This window comes from Humulus lupulus, chromosome X, assembly GCF_963169125.1.
Source record: "Humulus lupulus chromosome X, drHumLupu1.1, whole genome shotgun sequence".
Taxonomy (NCBI): domain Eukaryota; kingdom Viridiplantae; phylum Streptophyta; class Magnoliopsida; order Rosales; family Cannabaceae; genus Humulus; species Humulus lupulus.
The window spans coordinates 18069106-18083619 of NC_084802.1; the positions used below are offsets into that span (position 1 = coordinate 18069106).

The 14514-nt window shown below is 31.2% G+C and overlaps 1 protein-coding gene across 1 annotated transcript in view; it reads left to right on the forward strand.

The window, feature by feature from the left end:
* LOC133807175 (2-acyl-4-prenylphloroglucinol 6-prenyltransferase, chloroplastic) overlaps positions 1-13830 on the forward strand; it is a 31018-nt gene extending 17188 nt beyond the window's left edge. The window contains exons 4-10 of the mRNA XM_062245346.1: positions 9445-9673; positions 9989-10062; positions 11056-11148; positions 11268-11385; positions 11751-11813; positions 13499-13531; positions 13624-13830. Of these exons, the coding sequence (XP_062101330.1) occupies positions 9445-9673; positions 9989-10062; positions 11056-11148; positions 11268-11385; positions 11751-11813; positions 13499-13531; positions 13624-13704 (691 nt within the window). The 3' untranslated portion in view covers positions 13705-13830. The remainder of the gene's footprint in view (positions 1-9444; positions 9674-9988; positions 10063-11055; positions 11149-11267; positions 11386-11750; positions 11814-13498; positions 13532-13623) is intronic.
* The last annotated feature ends 684 nt before the right edge of the window (positions 13831-14514 follow it).

Genomic DNA, 14514 nt, shown 5'->3' on the forward strand with positions numbered 1-14514 from the left:
AAGCTGACCTGTGACCATTGAGGGCCTAGCCACAGCCACAGCCACAGCCACAGCCTCAGCCTCAGCCTACGTCAATGCAAACACCCGAGCTAGAGTTGAGCTATTTGCCTTCTTTGGTTCCTCCTTCTTCATCCTTGGGCAATCCTTCTTGAGATGCCCCACAATCCCACATAAGAAGCAGGACTTCGCCTAACACTCTCCTATATGACGTCTTCTACATCTGGCACACTCTAGATATGTCTTCCAGTTCTCATTGTTGCCCTGGCAGCCAATTTGAACCCCACGTGGCCTTCTATCAGGACCGGAAGCCAAAAAAATATATGGGGTTTTTCTTTTCTAGTCATTGGGGCCTCCGCCCTTACCTAATCCTGTGAACGGAGGTTCTGTCCTGCTCATATCCTTTATGGCCGCGTTCTCGCGCCAAATCTTGTTCTCAGCGCCTTCTGCAGTAAGGGTTCTCTTTACTACCTGAGCGTATGTCGTCACTCTAGGTACTGTGGTAATTCTGACATCCCGGGCTATCATAGGTTGTAGCCCCTGAAGGAACATTTCCTTCCTCGTCCCATCAATGGGTACCAATTCTACAGTGAACATGGCTAATAAATTGAACTTTAGGGGGTATTCTGTCACTGACATACTCCCTTGCAACAGTCTACTAAATTCCTCATCCTTTGTAGCTTAAATGGCCTCATTATAATACTTCACATTAAATAGAGTTCTAAACTCTTCCTAGTTCATTGTGGTTACGTCCTTAGTCTGGGACACCCCCTCCCACCAAATTCGGGCATCCTCTCGAAACATGTACATGGCGCATGCCACTCTCTCATTGCCCATCACCCTCATAAATTCTAGGATAGATGTAATCATAGCCATCCACTGCTCTGCCTTGAGTGGATTTGCGTTACCCTAAAAAGCTGGAGGGTGCTGTTTCCTGAATCGTTCATACACTAACTCCCAATAGTTCTCTAACTCTGTTTGCTGCTGTATGACCGGTACTAGAGTAGTAGATGGGGCCTCTGATGCAGCGTTCCCTGTCGGAACTTACTGTTGCCTCAACTGGCGAAGCTCTTCATCCTGTCTCTGCAGCCTAGCTTGCATATCAGCAAGCATCTGTTGCCAGTTTTCAGGAGCTGACGGTGGGTTCTGACCCTGTTCATTACTTCCAACCTGATTCTCAGCGCCGGCTGGCTCATTAGATTTCCCTGGAAGCATACTTCCAAGTCTATCTGCAATCAATGACTCGGTTTATCAGGCAGTAATAACAATATCCCATGTTAATCCACGGTTCAAAACCTATCGCATAAGCACTCACAAGCATAGACAATGCTAATAAGCATCCCAGTAATTCACACATATTAAATCATGCTAATAAGCACGACGATTCATGATCATACTCAAACAAGATGCTAATAAGCACGTTCTTAACATTTACAAACATTAACAACGCTAATAAGCACGTTCTTGGCGTGCATATACAGAACATAATGCCATTAAGAATTTTTAACATCCAAGGGTAAGAAGGATGCTAATAAGAATTTTCTAGCATGCATAGATGAATGACAATGCTAATAAGCATTCCTTTTAACATTCAACGGTGCTAATAAGCATCTCTTGGCATACATACACATATAGTAGCACTAATAAGCGTTTCTGACATAAAAAAACAATGACAATGCTTATAAGCAATCTTACTGTATTTACAAGCGACTATTATGCTAATAAGCACATCCTTAACATACATATAGCAGTCAAGGGTAAGACCTAATCAGAATAACGCATGCTTTCTATTTAAACAAGCAGGTAAGACACATATATTTCATTTAAAATTGCACACATAACTATATTAATAGTTACCCAACCCTTAGTCAAGCTTTTCTTTAGCAGTGAGTGTACATGCCCAGTCCATCATCAGGAACCCTTAAACCTTGGCAGCTCTGATACCAAGTTGTAATACCCTGCTAATTAGGGTCCATTACCCAGTGTGTTTAAAATTAGTGCAGGACTCGCTAAATGAGTCATTTGGACTAAAACATGTGAATAAGCCACTAAGGGTTCAAGTATTTAAATTTTTGGTCAAGACATAAACATTTCCATTAAACAAAACTTTATTATTTACATGGGATCCCAAAATACAAGTTTAAAAAGTATATTACAACTCAGGGATTACAAAACGAGCCAGCCTAAGCAGCAAAACAAGGTCCAACCCTAATTCTCTTGCGATATCTTGATCGTAGTGGCCAAGCGGACACCATATGTACACATCACCGCTATCGCTCTCGAACTCATGGCTGGCCAAGCTTCTCCTTACCCTTACTTGCACCACAAAGCATGTGTGAGACAAAAGACACAGCAAGAAACATGATCAGACAGTTCACAGAATATAACTACATGTTTAATAGTAGTAACTGGAACTAGCATACACATTGTACATATGAGTGACCATAGAGTCACACAAGTGCATGTTTCACTCCCATTTATTCATATGGCATTCGAGCTAGTCAAGTGCATAAGGCACTCCCAGGGTGGCCTAGCCACAATGGCCTGCACTCAATGCACATAACGCCGAACACGGCTTATAAGTTGAGTCTTAACGACTCTCAACTTATAAGTCGTGTCTTAAGAACCATCGACTTCTAAGCCGGGCCCTAGAAACCCTCGGCTTGTAAGCCGAGCCCCTCCCTTTTCCAAATATATCCTTGACTAGCAGGTCAGGTTTTAATCAGATATAACAAAAAAATCCTCGGCTTATAAACCGAGCTTCCCGGTCATAACAAACAGTCACAGAATACATTCATCATACACACAGATACAATGCATTACAGTATACTAAACAAATATACACAGGCAAAATTATAATCATGCTCATCAGCTGGGCCCGAGCCCTAATCTCATTTACACTTAACAAATGGGCCAAGCCCCAATCATGCATCTCACGTGTTAGGTGTAGTTTTCTTATCTTTGGTCCAAGTACAGGCTACCAATGAACGACCCTCGAGCATAGTCCTCAAATCCAAGCTTTAACGTAAACCTAGTCACAACGTACCAAAAAATAACAATCCATTAAGCCTTAATCAAATATTAGCTTTGAAATAATATTCTAGCCTCCGAGACCTTGAATTATACTAAATCGAGTAGTAGAATCCTTCCTGAGCCTTAACGTTTGAGTTCCCGAGATTTAAACCTTCATTTTCCCCTTTTTCTTATTTTGAGACGCGGCCCGCCCCCTAGGGCTGCGACCTACTACAAGTTAGAGGGCAAAGCTCTCTCCGCTGAAGGACACAGGCCGCAGCGCGCTAAACCTTGCACCGCAGCGCTTGGGTAAATTTCTGAGGCCCCAGGCCCCTGCGTTCAAATGGGTCGTGATACCTGATGAGCAGGGCTGCGACTCGAGCGTCAAAACCCAGAATTGCCCTGTATTTTTTCTATGTTTTCCCTGAGCCTAAACCAACAATTCACATCCAAAGAATTCTTTAAACCCATAAATGATTCTATATTTCCTATCCATACAGCCTAGGCATCCTAACAATCCCATAAACAACTTCATATCTTCATCAATTCTCAAAATCAAACCAAAGTTCATTCCCTCATGCAAGCTTAAAGTTACAGCAGAATTCAAGAGAAGGAAATCAAATTGAATCCTTAACTCTGTGATATGTTCACCCTTGAGCTAATCTCCAAGTACAACAAGCCTAACTCTTTAATTCTTTGGCCTAAAGTTTCCCTTTTATTCAACAACTTCCAAGCTTCAAGAAGAGGGAGAGAGAGAACCGTGAGGTAGAGAGAGAGAGAGAGTAAGAGCTGAGACTTGGTGATCCTTCCTTCTGTTTCTTTCTAAGTGGCTCTAGAGTCTCAGCTGCCTATGACCAAGCTTAACACTTTGCTAAAAAGGTCCAAAATACCCTCAAGATTATCTTAAATCCTCTAGTGTCACCAAGGGCAATCCTGTCAATTGCCACTTCCCGCCAAATCCTCAAGTTTTCCTATAAATCCCCAACTATCTCCAAATAATAACCATTTAATCCCCCATTACTCGATAAACCCTAGTATTGTACTAAATTACCAAAATACTCCTAGGCTCACCCCGAGCCAGGTATTTAACCCCATTATGAATTTTCTGCTAACTTGCTCACTAGGACCGCCTCAAGCCGAATAACCCAAAAATATCCACATAATAATGTGGTCTCAATCATAACACATATATATTTACAATTATACCCTCAACGAGTCTAATTTATGAAAATGCCATTCTATTAAGAAATTGCCTACATGCATATTTAATACTCCTAAACATGCAAACTTAGTTATATTATAATATAATTCACATAATGACATGCTCATAACACATAAGCATACAATTAATACAATTATTGCCTCCCGGTCCCCTAATCCAGGCACTGAGCCACATTAGGAAATTTTGGGTGTTACACCACCCCTCTTGTATCAAATTTCATTCTTTGAGACATTTTCAAAATTCTTCTTGTTCTGATTTTCATTGTTCTATTTGCCATTATGCCAAACAAAAAAGATTGCCTTTCATTTCCAATCACAATTTTGTTGCTGCCTCTTTTTATTTGATACACATAGATATTTGGGGTCCCATTTCCACCATCGCAGTAGACGAATGATATTTATATATTTTCTCACCATTGTTGATGATTGTTCACTGTAGAAATGAGGCCTTGTGGAGTCACAAAGTATATAGAGTAGGTAGGCATAGTTGTAAACAGAATTCAATATAATGTAAAGAGCAGAGTTAGAAATTACATGCCTAACAAAATACAACATCTAGATCGAGAATGGTTTGAACATTTGTAATAGATATCATTGACAGGCCAATTTATGGTGCTGGTTAGGTTGTAAATGGATTGTTTTGCAATACATAGATCTGATTTACCAAAAAAAAAAAAACTTGGGTTTATTTTTTGCAAACTAAGTTTGAAGCTCATCAAGCTATTCCAAAATTTATTTCTTTAGTTCAAACACAATATAATGCTAAAATCAAATCCATTCGATCTAACAATGCTAAAGAACTTCAATTTCCTACTCTTTTTTATTCTTTAGGCATTATTCACTATCATTCTTGTGTTGGGAGACCCCAACAAAATTCAGTTGTTGAAAGAAAATACCAACATCTATTTAATGTTGCTCGAGCTCTTTTATTTCAGTCACACATTGCTTTATGCTATTGGGTTGATTGCATATCCACAACGACTTATCTTATTAATCGCACTCCTACCCCAAATTTGAAGCATAAGTCTCCTTTTGAAATTTTACATCATAAGACTCCATCTTATCACCACCTTAAAGCCTTTGGTTGTCTCGCATATTCATCCACTTTACTTATTCAATGATCAAAGTTTTCTCCTAGAGCATTTTCTTGTGTCTTCATTGGTTATCCTTTTGGCATGAAAGCTTATAAATTCCTTGATTTAGAGACTAACAGAGTTTTTTATTCCAGCGATGTTTAGTTTCATGAATATATTTTTCCTTATGTTTTTGTTTCAGCTTCTTCTTCTAACCATTTAATTTTTTTCTCCAACTCTTTTCTTCCATTCCCGAATAATACTACTGTTTCTGACATGTCTTCTGATGCAGCAACTGATTCTTGTCCTAATGCTTCTGATTGTTCTTCTCAAAGGTCTACTCATACCATTAAAAAGCCATCTTACTTGTGTGATTACCATTTCAATTTACTTATTGATTCTCTTATATTTTTTTTCTGCTACATCTTAGATACCTATTTGTCTCACTTCTCATCCACTTTCTCAAGTCCTCGACTATGTCCGCTTGTCTTCTACTTTTCGCGTAGCTTTGCTTTCAATTTCTAGTCATTTTGAGACCTAAAATTAATCACAAGCAGCTGGTATACCTGAATGGGAGGGAAACATGTTGTTGGTTGCAAATGGGTGTACAAAATTAAGTATCACGCTGATGGTTCTGTGGAACGGCATAAGGCGCGGTTGGTTGCCAAGGGTTATACACAATAAGAGGGACTCGACTATACTGATACTTTTGCACCCGTGGCCAAGCTTGTCACTGTTAAGTTGATTTTGGCTCTTGCTGCCATTAATGGTTGGTTTCTTCACCAACTTGATGTCAATAATGCATTTTTGCATGGTGATCTCCATGAGGAGGTGTTTATGACTTTACCTTAAGGGTATATTCCTAAGGGGGAGTTTCCGTCACATCCCGTTTGCGAGTTGCAAAAAATTTTGTATGGCTTGAAGCTTCAAGCCAATGGTTTGAAAAAAATTCAAGTGCCTTAGTGGAAGAGGGTTTTCATCATTCACCTACTGACCATTCTCTTTTTATTAAGCATTCAGCCATCAGTTTTGTTGCTCTATTGGTGTATGTGGATGATGTCATTTTGGCCAGCAACAATTTGGAAGACATTGAGGCATTAAAAGCTAGATTCAAACTGAAAAACTTAGGCAACTTGAGGTACTTTCTTGGCCTAGAGGTAGCTCGTTCATACAAGGGAATTTTTGCTTCACAAAGATCTTATGCATTGCAACTTTTGGAGGATGTTGGTTACTTAGGATGCAAATCAACAAGCACTCCCATGGAACCAAACTTGAAACTTAGTTAAGATGAAGGGGACATACTTGAAAATCCTTTGGTTTATAGAATAATCATAGGAAAGCTTCAGTACTTGACAATCACTAGACCATATTTGTCTTACTCAGTTAACAAACTCAGCCAATTTCTTATAGCTCCTTAGCTTCCTCACTTGAAGGCTGCTCAAAGACTGCAACAGTATGTGAAGGCATGTCCTGGACAAGGACTATTGTTTCCAGCAACCTCTCAAATAAAAATGAGAGCTTATACCGATTCGGACAGGGGAGCATGTCAAGAAACAAGGAGGTACACCTCGTGCTTTTGCATCTTTCTTTGTAGCTCTTTGATATCTAGGAAAAGTAAGAAACAACACATTGTTTCGAGGTCATCAGCTGAAGCTGAATATAGGGCCGTGACGAATACAACATGTGAGATTGCGTGGTTAATTTCTATTTTGAAAGAACTCAAAGTCACTCACAATGGTACAGTTCAGCTACATTGTGACAATTAAGCGACTTAACATATTGCAGCCAATCTCGTGTTTCATGAAATAACCAAACATATAAAGATTGACGGCCACTTAATAAGGGAGAAGATTCAATTTGGTGTACTCAAAATTGTTCATATAGCTACACGAGCAAATGGCAACATCTTCACCAAGACTTTATTTCCCACTCAATTCAACTATCTCAAGGACAAGATGGGATTGACAAGCATCCTTAATCCATCTTGAGGGGGAGTTTCAACAGCTAGAATGTTTGTTAGAATTAGTTTTGAGTTAGTTTGGGTTGTTAGTTTAGTTAAGAAGTTGTTAGCTGATTAGTTACATATTAGAAACTAATTTCCTCTTAACAATAGCTCATATAAAATGGCAACTCTGTTCAGACTTGTAATAACTCTTTTTCATTTTCTATATACAAACTTTTTTTCTCTCATTTTCTTTCTCTGGTTTCTTATAACCAATAGTTTATAGAGGTTTTTTTTTAAATATTTTTATTTGTATTTTTTTACTTTTTTACGGTCCCTGATTTTTCAAAAATACGTTTTTTAAAGTTTTATATTTACAAAAATACAATGTCTATGAAACAACTAAAAAACAACAATAAGACAACAACTAAACATTAATCCACTGCATACTAACATGTTTTTTTTTTTAAAATCAAATATATATGCAAACAACTAAACAACAAATATGCATCAACACAACAACAGAACGACTATAAATAAACTTAAACAACTAAAAATCAAAATGAAAAAAATATACATAAAATCTAAACAACAACAGTGCAACCCATTACATTTTTAAAAAGCAACACACTGCAATACAATATCGAAAAAACATCTAGAAAATAACAATTGGACAATAACTAAACATCAACTCACTGCATTAAAAAATAACTAAAAAGCAACAATAGAACAACTAGAAGTCAACCTATTACATCTAACACATTTTTTTTTATAAAAAAATTCAAAATATATCGGAAAACAATTAAACATAAATTAGACATCAACATAACAACTATATTTAAATTTAAACAACTAAAAAACAACATAAAAACAACTATACAAAAAACCTAACAACTATACATAAATCTAAAACCTAAACAATATAGTGTTAAAAAAACAACTTAAAATCAACTAGACATCAACCCCACAACAATACAATCAATACATTGCATCAACCTAACATAAGCTAAAAAATAACAACAAAACAATAAAAAAAATAATTTGGCAGAAACAAGAAACATATATATATCCATGTACAACATAATTACATAAAATATATATATAAAGAAACAAATTAAATAATTAATAACTTAATATTTATGGTTGTTGACACGTATATAAAAATAAGAGTTGTAACAGGTATTGGGTATAAAGTAATGTTCAAGAAAAAAAACAATTGGGCAGTGACCATTATGATGAATATGAGATAAAAAAAATATATTGATCTTCCAATAAGAAGAAGAAGAAAAATAACAACTAAAATAAGTATATAGGATAAATAGCAAGAAGAAAAAGGAAAAAAATGATTAAAGGTATAGAAAAAAAAATGGTAAAGTGCCATGATTAAAGATGTGGGAGTATTATTGGGTATAAGTACATTGTCATCATTTTACACTCAAATATTATTTTATTAAATTATATTCTACACTTCTACCAATTAATAATAATAAAAAAATGATGATGATGTGATTGTGTAACAGTAAAAAAAAAATGATAAAGAATAACAATTAAAGTAGATCAGTGTTGGAAAAAGAGTGTATGAAAATAATAAAGAAATAGAAAATAAAAATATAAATGTAAGATGATGTTCACGATAATACACAAAATCATATTTTTGATAAATTAAAACTAATGATACTGTATTAAAAAAAATAAGGAGATAATCTCATGGTGGTATAGAAAATAAAAATAAAAACGTGAGAGAGAGATATGTGGGTGGACATCAATGGACAAAACCGTATAAGACAAAAAAAAAAGTAAACAAACCGTTTCAAAGAAAAAATTAAATAGTATAAATGTAAAAATTTCCAGCCTTCAGTAAAAATGAAAAAATATAGCTAATTTAGATATTTTATGTAAATTTCCAACGTTTATAATAACAGGCTTCTTTAGTGTTAGCGGTATAATTAAGAATTTATTTTAAAACTTAAAACACATGAAAACAATTATATGTTAAAATATAGGGGACATTTTTATGTTTCTAAATCATTTATATAATCTCGACTCGTGGGAATTTTGCTCAATTAAGAGGAACAATTAATTTATTTATTTTTTAAATAAAAATCAAATTTGGGTAAAATTAATATTTTATTATTTCAGTAAAATTAGTAATATAATGACAAACTTTTGGTGTTTGTGTTTTATTTTCACCTTTTTTAGGATAAACAAACCAGATTTACCACTAGCTGCAGAGGAAATGTCAGTTAAATCAGCTTGGTTCTTGACAATATTTAGTGCAGTAGCCAGCTTACTATTGATGATTAAGTTGAAGTGTGGACTATTCCTTACTTGTATGTACTGTTGTTATCTTGTGATTGGGGCTATGTATTCTGTTCCTCCCTTTAGATGGAAGATGAATACTTTTACATCAACTCTCTGGAACTTTTCGGTATGAAATGTTTTACTTTTTCATTTACAGACATTATAACACTTATACTTTAGCACCCTTTAATGGGATTGATGTCATAATAAATTAAAATATGTCATGTATCAATAATGTTAGACACTTTAAGATCTCTTATACCAATGCTCATTCATTTATCATTAACCCCAACTAATTAATTGTGTAATTCTACTGCTTAATCTTATATATATTAATATATCTAGTTACCATACTGTATTTTTTTATTAAAAAAAAGTTATATTATCTATTTCTTATCATATACTGAAAAAAATAACAGAAAAAAATTTATATAATACACAGGAAATAGGTATCGGTATAAATTTTCTGATCAACTATGCTAGCAGAGCTACTCTTGGACTTCCATTTCAGTGGAGGTAGGTTCCAAATTTTCATAACATACCTCAAGTAAAGGAATGCAAAACAAACACTCTCTATCTTATCTTGTATGCCACATTTTTTCGAATAATTGAGAATTTTAATATATTAGATTATATTTTTGAAGTTATTTTATTTTTAAAATATTTCTTCTTGAATTATTGACATTATATAGTTTTACCTTTATTTAACATGACATGTCATCACCATTGTCGCTAAGCATGCCATGTAACCATTCCATCTTTTTTTTTTTTGAAGGAGAATTCCTTTTGTCCTTTCGTACATATATTTAAATGGTAAAACTTTACCGTAACATTTAACCAAAATTATTTTTATTATCTTATATATTTATAAAAAAATATGTATTTAACGATTTTTGTTTGTTTTAATAACCCAAAAATTGAACAAAATATACTTTTAAAATCAATTAAATAAATATTTATTGATTATATTAATAAATTTTTTAAATATTATAATAATATTTAATACAAAACTAGATATTTAATAATTATATCAATATAAATTCAAATGTTATAAAATATCATTATTATAAGGGTCATTTGGCAAAATGATCTATTTTTTGAAGTCATTTTGTACTCTAACCTAGTTTTGATAATTTATGATGTCGAAAACAAAGTTCAAAATAGTTAGTTGCACACATATAAAAAATGTACTCGTGCAACTAATTATTTGAACTATATTTTTAACACAGTACATTATTTTGGAATTTCCTGAAATCTAAACAGATATCTATTATAACTTCAATGTATACTGTCACGTAAAAGAATTTGGATTATAGTTTTTTCACATGGTAAAAATACATTTGTCCCCACCTGTAGAGACAAAAATGGTATCTCTACCTAAAAAAGTACTATATATATATTAATATATATATGGATACATGAAAGCTCAAAAAAAAAAAATTAATGTCCTATGAAATTAATTTTTATAACAATATCTAATAAATATTTATATATATAAATTTGACTCAGGCCTCCATTTACTTTCATCATTGGCTTTGTTTCAACTTTAAGTATTATCTTGAGCATCCTAAAAGATGTTCCTGATGTAGAAGGTGACAAGAAGTAAGTTTTTTTTTTCCCTTTTCTTTTTAATTGTATGCGATTATAAACAGTTCTAACTAATTAAATAAAAAAACGCAATCATATATAAACAAAAATAATATTATCATCTTAATTTTCAGGGTTGGCATGTCAACGTTACCAGTAATATTTGGTGCTAGAACCATAGTATTAGTTGGTTCTGGATTTTTTCTCCTAAATTATGTAGCTGCTATTGGTGTTGCCATTATGTGGCCTCAGGTACTCACCACTAAAAAATCAAATTAGCAATTTTTTAGTTGTATCATAAAATCTTTTGTAATTAAATGTCATTTATATTCGTGATAAAAAATTATTTTGTCACTAAAAAAAGTAATATTCAATCACAAATTTATTTTGTCACACTTAAATTTTTGTAACTAATATTTTTTTAGCCACAAAAACATTTTAGTAATAATAGATATATGTTAATATTTTTTATCACAATTTTTGTTTTGTTTTTAATCACAATAACTTTGTTGTAATTAAAGGTAGAAAAATGATGATCGATCTTATAAAATAGTAGGAACAATATTAATAATATATACCTTCAAAACCTTAGTCTTTTCAATTTCTTATCTACACAGGCTTTCAAGGGTTACATAATGATTCCTGCTCATGCAATCTTTGCATCTGCCTTAATCTTCAAGGTTTGTCATATAAATCACAACTAATATATTTCTTTATATAAAAAAATATATTGAGAACGAAATTTTTTTATTTTAACGATTTTTTTTGTTAACTTTAATATAATATTGTAAATATTTAATGGAATATACATTTAAAATTAATTAAAAATAAATATTTATTAATTGTATTAATATAAATTTAAATATTATAAAATATTATTATTATAATAATATTTAATATAAGACTACAAATTTAATAATTATATTAATATAAATATAAATTTAAATGTTATAAAATATCATTATTATAATAATATATAATACAAAGTTAGATATTTAATAATTATATTAATATAAATTCAAATATTATAAAATATTATTATGATAATAATATATAATCTTAATTTTTTTACTAATTATATTAGTATGAATTTAAATATTATAAAATATTGTTATTATAACAATATTTAATACAAGACTAGATATTTAATAATTATATTAATATAAATTTAAATATTATAAATACATAATTTTAATTTTTATTAAAAAAAATATCATTTCTATTTAAAAAAAAAAGAAAACATATTATTTTTTAATTGATCTAACTTATATAAATATATATTCATATTGAATAATAATAAATATTATAAATATATTATATATATGTATCGTTTGTAAATAAATAGTATAACTGTGTAACTACATAAGAAATTAAAATAACATTTATTTTCTATCAAGAATAAACAAGATTATTCTCCAATCATTAAGGTGTAATTTGAATAATATCATTAATGTTTTGTATTATAAATAAAGTATTTGTGATATAACAAGTTATCATATTATATATATTTAAAAAAAAAACATAAACAATGTTTTGGTTTAATTTTTTTAATATATTTATGTAATTATTTTATAAATAATATTGTTTATTTATTTGAAATTTACATGATAATTATATAAATTTAATAAAAATAATTAATAAATTTTATAAATAAACTAACCGAACGTGCATGGTATGTTTCTTGTGTCTAGTATATATATATATATAGGGATGAATATAACTTCGATATAATTTCATTTTTAAATTATTTCAATAATTCTTAAATTATTTAGAGTATGCAACGGAATCGATCTTAGTATATTCTTATTAGCATCTCCAATGAAATGTTAAATTGGTGATGCATTGCTAAAATATACACTTTGCAAAAAAGTTACTCCAATAGTGTACCAAAAGTTGTGCCAAATTTGGCATACGCTAAAAGTTGGACCAAATTTGACACACAATATAACATGATGTATATTTTAAATCACCATAAATGCTACACTTTTTTATTTAATTTTATGCAATATTTTATTATTGTTTTTATCTATCACTATTGGAAAACCCTTTTCTATTTCAATTTACCAACCAAATAATGAAATGAAATAAAAAAGCATTTCATTCATTTCCCTTAAACCAAACATTATTATTTTATTATTATCTTTAACTATCAAGAATAAAATAGTAAAATTATTACTTTTGGTATATTTTCAACAAATATCAAATAAACAATAATAAAATATTAATTTTTGCATAAACTTTTACAATAATTTTACATTGTAGCGTAATACTAAAATTTGTTTCGTATTACTCATTGATTTTTTTGTATCAAATATATCACATTGGAGAGATGGTCTTACTTATTTTTATTTGTGTGTGCATATAGACTTGGTTGTTGGACAAAGCAAATTACGCTAAGGTAATAGCAAGATAATACAATATGAATTGAACTCTCTCTCTCTCTCTCTCTCGCTTTTTCTCTGATTATTTGTTTGGGCAATACATGTACAGGAGGCCAGTGACAGCTACTATCACTTCCTGTGGTTTCTAATGATTGCGGAATACATTTTGTATCCTTTCATCTCTACCTAACCTAATTTCATTTACTTGCAATTCGCTTACTGGGCTTGTACTACTTTTTCTTTCTATTAATTATGGGTACCAACATCTTAAAACATGTGTTATTTTTAATTTAAATATGTGAGACAATCGTATCAATAGAGATTATCATTTATTCGAACAAAAGAAATTGAGGGTAGCTAGATGAACAAATAGAAGCCAGATGATTTTATATTTATAGTATCTTTGACACGCCTCCTCTTGCACACAGCCAAACTTAAACAATATCATAACTTAACCTAATTTACATTATGTAAGAAAACAAAATATATCATATCGAAAATCTAGGGTAATCTAAAGAGAATATTTCAAGAGGCCATTGGTGAAATTAATATATCACAATACTTTTGTAGTAAAAAAAATGCGCCTTAAATTTTGTCTTCTTTAGAAATTAACCTAATACTTTCATCGTGATGTACCTGCTTTTGTATATAAATCTATAATATTTACTTATATATTTTTTCATTTATAATTTATAATTTATAATTTTTTTTTAAGATACGACCACTAATGCTTAAAATGATCAAAGGAATTATATCATCCAATTAATTAGAAGATGGAATTGTTGTTCTATACAAATATATAATAGGGAAATTCTCTAATTGTCCCACTAAACAAGGATTATTATATCCTATTCATATATTTCGATACTTCAATAATTATAATCTGAATATTTAATAGATAAGTTTCTATGGTTGATATACATTACAAAAACAATTATATTATTTTTTATTTCAAATATATAGAGTTGTCCTATCATGCTTTTAGTAAATTGCTACATTG